Source organism: Rousettus aegyptiacus, unplaced genomic scaffold (assembly GCF_014176215.1).
Source record: "Rousettus aegyptiacus isolate mRouAeg1 unplaced genomic scaffold, mRouAeg1.p scaffold_m13_p_2, whole genome shotgun sequence".
In the NCBI taxonomy this organism is placed as follows: Eukaryota; Metazoa; Chordata; class Mammalia; order Chiroptera; family Pteropodidae; genus Rousettus; species Rousettus aegyptiacus.
This window is the reverse complement of record NW_023416295.1, coordinates 155,595,969-155,602,504: the sequence shown is the minus strand read 5'-3', so window position 1 is coordinate 155,602,504 and position 6,536 is coordinate 155,595,969. Positions and strand designations below refer to the sequence as shown.

Below are 6,536 nucleotides of genomic sequence, written 5' to 3'. Positions count from 1 at the left end.
GGTTGTATTACAGGGTTTTTTGGTGTATGGGTGCATATTCCCACTAGCTTGTGAATCTCAAGAAATAGAACATAGTTTAATTTTTCTGATATTGGCATGGCATTTTTCTTCACACATATTAAGCATTTAAGAGATGTTATTTGCAATTCATTACATGGGGTTGTGTAGGTGGGGAACAACTCCCCACTCCAACTCTTACATACCATAGATCATTTTGGTGCATTTCTAAAACAAGACAAGACAAAAAAGCAAAAGCATAAACCTATAAAGTGAGTAGTTCATGTATAGAAGTGCTCCCTTTTTAACTGTGCTCTGTCCTGTAGAAAATGTTCAGAATTATGCCCTCCCACTTCCGTTTTTCTTGCTTTGCTTATCAGATACATTTAGAAATGACTCACTTTGAAACTCTGTCCATGAAGTCAAATAGTAGTCAAAAGTGTAGATTTTATTTATCAACACAAATGAAGAGACAGAGGAAAGAGGAGCTCAACAAATTTTCTAAACATACTTTGTGACTTGACTGGTTAAATGTGAGGGCCAGACAATTCATGCGGGCCTCCAGATCAGTGCTGAAGCCTCAGCTATTGTCACAAGATTTTGGTAAGAAAATTTAGATCTACTTGATGATTTGCACGTAGGTTGTTTTGTTTATTGCGGATAATGATTGGAGGGTTATTACCTTCTATTTCCCCTTATTTTTCCCCTAACTTATATTTCTTTTGTTTTTCTCCCCATAAGCACTTCTCTTTTTCTAAATATTTCATGTTCGATTATCTTTGCTCTTAACATTTTCATTCTGAAACTAATAGTAAATTTTCATGTTATTTTACCCCCTTCTCTTAAATTGGCTGTTTTTCCTTCTGAACACTGATTTCAGCTTCTCCAATAGTTTTGTTTTTCAAGTGACTGATTGCCTATTTTGTCTTTATATATATTTTTTCTCTCATTTCATTTCTTTTTTTTCTTTTATTCTTTTACTTATTCCTTCTTGCTATTGACTTTGTAATCCTATCATTACTATTTGATTCTGGAATCTAATTTTCTTTTCCTATCATAGTAGAATTTTAGTTTCAGGATTTTATTTGTCTTTTTAGTTGATGTCAGTTGATTCAGTATTAAAAGCTAAAATGTAAAAAATTCTCTCCTAACCTTAAGTGTAGAAGTATTTTTGAGTCAGAATACTTAGAAAAATGTAGAAAGTGATCTCATTCTGAAAGACTTTTAAGACTTTGATTTATATATACTTTCATTTCAAAATAGATATTAAGTAATATTTAAAATAGTTCCTGCCAGATGATTCAATTGCTTCATATTGAAATTTTGCTTGTGTCAGTCTTTATTACTTCAATTTGTGCAGCTCTCAGTTTCTTTCCCTTTTCCCCTAAAGGCTTTTTCAGTGATTCTTTGCAGTAAATGTGTTGGCCTGACAGTCATTGGAGGTAGGAGCTGAGAACCCTCCTAGTCACATATATGTAAAAGTCACCTAATTTGCAGAGTATCAGAATCAAAAACTGCAAAATAAGAGTAGAGACCAGGAGAGATGATTACTAATTTTCATTTTAGTTCTAGCATTCTGTGACTCTATCCTCTCAATATTTTACGAATCTATGAATGACTATTTTAAGTAGCTCAGTGGATCAGGGTGACTAAAATGCACAACAGGGGAGGAAGGGACTCTGACAGGACTTGAATATTTGAGTAGGTAAGGCTACAAGAAAAGAAATGAGAATCACTTCTGCTTATTATTATTTTGTTGATTCAATTATTTTAACTTCCGTTAATTATTTAAGACCCTATGACAACATTCTATTAACTTAGCAGAACTATTTTCTAGCCACAAAAGTATTTTGGACCTCTATAAGAGGAAACAGAAATGCTGTTACAGCCAGTAAGAACTAGGAAATGGAAAACAAAAAAAAAGAAGTCAAAAGAGTCTGCGTTTTTACTGGATTAAGTGGATAAAAACGAGAATTTTAAATTTAGTTGAAAACAGTAAAAAAAGTAAACCCCTAAAATGAGCATCAATCTTTTCAATATTTAATCTTTATCTCATATAAGGCATTGTGCTAAATTCTGTGGAACGAGCATTTAGAAACGAGACTCATTTTTATTATCATGAAATTTAAAGCTAGTATGATAAATGAAACAGACACCAAAATAAATACAAGCTAAAATACATCATTGAACAGAAAAAACAGAAAATGTGAAAAGAGGTTCAAATTGCGCGCGCGCGCGCACACACACACACACACACACACACACACACAATATTTTTAAGAGGCCGAAGAACTAATTTCTGATTGGGATTATTAGAGGAAGTTTCAAGGAAGATATAATATTTGAGCTTGATCTTGAAGAATAGCTAGGATTTTAACAGGTAGAGATTAAAAATAGAAAAAAGAAGTTATGGTGAAGGACATAATTGCAGACAGAAGTAAATAGTGTTAGTTAAGGAACAGATAATGGCATTAACTTGAAATAGTAAGCTGTTCAGGAAAGCTGTAGAGTACATTTATGAGAGTATTCAGAATTAGGAGAAGGTAATGTCATAGACCAAGAGAAGAGAGTGTTAAGGGGTCAACGTATCAAATGACACATTATATTGTGGAGGATGACGTCAGAGAAAATAATATTTGGATTTGTTATTTAGAAGTAATTTTAGTGGAGAATAGGGGCAGAAGACAAATTACACAGGGTTAAGAAGTGAATGGTGAGAACAAGAGACCCCCAAATAAGCCAGTATCCTTGAAAAAGAGAAACTAGGCTAAATTAAGAGACTTAAGAAACCAAACATCCTGATGCAAGTGTGATCGTAGATTGGATGTAATTGTGGGTAAATCAGCTACAAAAGATATTTTGGGGACAGTTGGAAAAATTAAATATTGAATTTTCCTTAAGGCAGAAGTCCCCAACCTTTTTGGCTCCAGGGACCTGTGCTCCTATGAGAATCTAATGCCTGATGATCTGAGGTGGAGCTGAGCCAGTGATGGTAGCACTGGGGAGTGCCTGCAAATACAGATGAAGCTTCACTTGCTGACCTGCCGCTTACCTCCTGCTGTGCAGCTTGGTTCCTAATAAGCCACAGACTGGTACCAGTTCAGCCTGGGGATTGAGAACCCCTGCCTTAAGGTACAATCTTACTGTATAATGTGGAGACTGGTAACTGAAAAAAGAAAGCAGTTTATAAAATAATATGTATTCACACATATGTTCACAGAAGCATTATTCACAACAGCTAAAAATGGAAGCAACTCAATAACTATTGACAGATGAATGGATGACAAAATATGGTCTATACATACAATGAAATATTATTCAGCCTTAATAAGGATAGAAATTCTGACACAAGCTACAACATGGATAAAAATTAAAGACATTATGCTAAGTGAAATAAGCCATTCATAAAAAAATGAATGCTATATGATTCTACTTGTACCATAGTCAATCACCTAGAAACAGAAAGTAGAATGGTATTTTTCAAGGGCTGGGGGAGAGGGAAGAGGGAATTGTTATCTAGGGTACAGAGTTTCAGTTTTGCAAAGTTAAAAAGTTTTGGAGCTTGTACAATAATGTGAATATATTTAACACTACTGAACTATACACTTAAAAATGTTTAAGATGGTAAATTTTATGTTATATGTATTTTACAACAATTAAAAAAATTGTAAAACCCATTTGCACAATATGATCTAATTTTGTTACATTTTTCTTAACAAAAAATATACATATATATATACGTGTGTGTGTATGTATATACATATACATAAAAGATCCAGAAGGATCTAAATGAAGGTGTTAAAGTAGTAATCCTTGATATGGTATATGACATTTTTATCTTCTTATTTTTGTTTGCCTATATTTTCCAATTTTTCCTCATGCAAATATTCTGCTTTTGTAATAATAAAGCTATTGTTTTCATTATATTTGTAAAAAAACAAATAAATAAGAAATAAATGATGGGTGATGAGGAAATCAATCCCAAGAAGTTAAACTACTCTTAAGAAATTGGATAACAAAAGGAAAAACTGAGGTTGCATCTAAAAGACATAACTGAATCTAGGGCACCTTTTTCGATGGTGTTGAGTCCTTTGAAAATCTGGGAGAGGGGACGGATGGAACTTCTTCCCTCAAAGAAATTAAAATATGTAAAGTTAAAATTTTTTGTATCATTTGAGATGGTGATAGAGCTTCCCAAGGACCTTTCGTGATTCTCAAATTGGGAATCTCTTGTCTAGAAGTTATTGTTTGTTTGTCCATTAGGCTCTTTTTTTTTTTTTTTTTTTTAAATAGGGGTTATTAGGTAAGGAAAGAAACTAGAGGAGAATGAGAGATTGAAAGTGCAAGAAAAAGGAGAAATTTATGTTGATATGGACTTCCAAATGAGGTTATTATTTTGATACACATTTAAATTGCTTCAATAGATTTTAAATGGTCTAGCAGAGAATGTTTTTGTGTGATCCAATGTGAAGTTGAGGAAAAAAACTAACAATGTAAGGGACTTTGTGGTTCTACATCATCGTGTGGGAAAGTTAGAATACTAAGGCTTCTCATTTTTAAAAAGATAATGTTAGTTTAAATATTTTTATTCATCTTTTTGTAGGAGTTTAGCAATGGAGTCTGTCTCTGCTGGGACCAATTCAACGGACCTATCCTCACAGCTCTGGGATGAACCCCAAATAATTCTCTCCATGGTCATTCTCAGCCTTACTTTTTTATTGGGATTGCCAGGCAATGGGCTGGTGCTGTGGGTGGCTGGCCTAAAAATGCAGTGGACAGTGAACACAGTTTGGTTTCTCCACCTCACGCTGGCGGACTTTCTCTGCTGCCTCTCCTTGCCCTTCTCCCTGGTTCACTTGGCTCTCCAAGGTCACTGGCCTTATGGATGGCTCCTATGCAAGCTCATTCCCTCCATCATCATCCTCAACATGTTTGCCAGCATCTTCCTACTGACTGCCATTAGCCTAGACCGCTGTCTTTTGGTACTCAAGCCAATCTGGTGCCAGAATCACCGTAATGTGAGAACAGCCTTCACTATCTGTGGATGTATCTGGGTGGTGGCTTTTGCAATGTGTATACCAGTGTTCATATACCGGGAAATGTTCCATGTGGACAACCATAATATGTGTGGCTACAATTTTGGTGTTGACAGCTCATTATATTATTCAGACTACACCTCTGATCTACTGGAAAACGATTCTCTTGACAACTCCATTTTTCAGCTGCCTGAAAAAATGGATGATAGGTTAGATGCTTTCTCTTTACAAACAAATAATCATCCTTGGACAGCTACCACTGTCCTCCATTCTCAAACACTTCAAAGACCTTCTGAAGATTTACTCCCTGTGGATTCAGCTAGATTATCTAGTCAATCTCCAGATTATACTTTATTTAAACTTGATGATAAGATCTCACCTACAATCCCCAGTGGGTTTCCCATTGACAATCACAGAACTAACCCACTGGAATACTCTGATGCTTTCCTCTCTACTGATTTAGAGCTTTTCTCTAGTGACTCTAGCAATTCCTTATACACAACTGAGCTATCACCAGATTTCCAGGATGATAATTTAGACCAGTTTTCATATGACAATCAAGTTCCAACACCCCTGGTGGCAATAACCATCACGAGGCTAGTGGTGGGTTTCCTGCTGCCCTTTATTGTCATGTTGGTCTGTTATAGCCTCATTATCGTCCGACTGCGACAGGGCCGCTTCACCAAATCCAGGAACAAAACCTTCCGAGTGGCCATGGTTGTGGTCATTGTCTTCCTTGTCTGCTGGGCCCCATACCATGTTTTTGGTGTCCTCTCATTGTCTATTGACCCAGAAACTCCCTTTGGGGAGGCTCTGGTATCCTGGGACCATGTGGCCATTGCTCTAGCATCTGCCAATAGTTGTTTCAATCCCTTCCTCTATGCCTTCATGGGGAAAGATGTTAGAAAGAAAGCGAAGCAGTCCATACAGGGCATTCTGGAGGCAGCTTTGAGTGAGGACCTCACACATTCTACCAGCTGTACAACAAACAAAGTCTTTTCAGAAACAAACAAGAGTAGAGTGGTGTGAAAATATGGAGCATTGACTCAAGTAGAGCTTATTAGGTATTCACCCAGTGTAACATGTTTCCAAAAGGATGAGGGACATGGTGAGCAGGGGATTTAAGAAACTATCAAAGAATCAACCTAGAGGTGTTCAGAGTGTGGTCCCAGATTAGTGGCAACAGTAGCACATAGAAATTTGTTAGAAATACAAATCTTGAGCCCCACCTCAGACTTTTTAACAAAGTCTTGTTTCTGATGAATGCTGAATCTGAGAATCATTATACAAATTAGTCTATTTCTATCCCAAACTAATCCACCTGGGATAAATGAGAATCTAGTCTATCGTGAAAGGATATTTCCATCATTAAATTTTCTATTTAGTGTATCTAAATTCCCTTCTAGATTCATTTTAAAACAATTTTTTCTGAATAAAGATGACCATATATTCTGTGGCTTTGTGGTTGTGCTGCTGATGGTAGTGGGGATGGTTTTAAATAAA

At 35.8% G+C, this 6,536-nt stretch overlaps 1 protein-coding gene across 3 annotated transcripts; it reads left to right on the top strand.

Annotated features, from left to right (window-relative positions):
• The first annotated feature begins 393 nt into the window (after positions 1-393).
• On the top strand, positions 394-6,487 carry C3AR1 (complement C3a receptor 1). Of its 3 annotated transcripts, none has more exons than XM_016121338.2 (3): positions 394-600; positions 2,928-3,129; positions 4,601-6,487. In XM_016121338.2, exon 3 carries the CDS (start codon positions 4,611-4,613, stop codon positions 6,060-6,062), a length of 1,452 nt encoding a protein of 483 aa, XP_015976824.2. In that variant the 5' UTR covers positions 394-600; positions 2,928-3,129; positions 4,601-4,610; the 3' UTR covers positions 6,063-6,487. The 3 variants fall into 3 exon arrangements, with proteins under 3 accessions (XP_015976824.2, XP_015976823.2, XP_015976822.2); XM_016121337.2 differs by having other exon boundaries at positions 2,903-3,129; XM_016121336.2 differs by having other exon boundaries at positions 2,899-3,129.
• Positions 6,488-6,536: the final 49 nt, after the last annotated feature.

Bases quoted from the DNA above. Each gene is read 5' to 3' on its own strand.
- C3AR1 (XM_016121338.2), top strand. From the start codon at position 4,611: ATGGAGTCTGTCTCTGCTGGGACCAATTCAACGGACCTATCCTCACAG.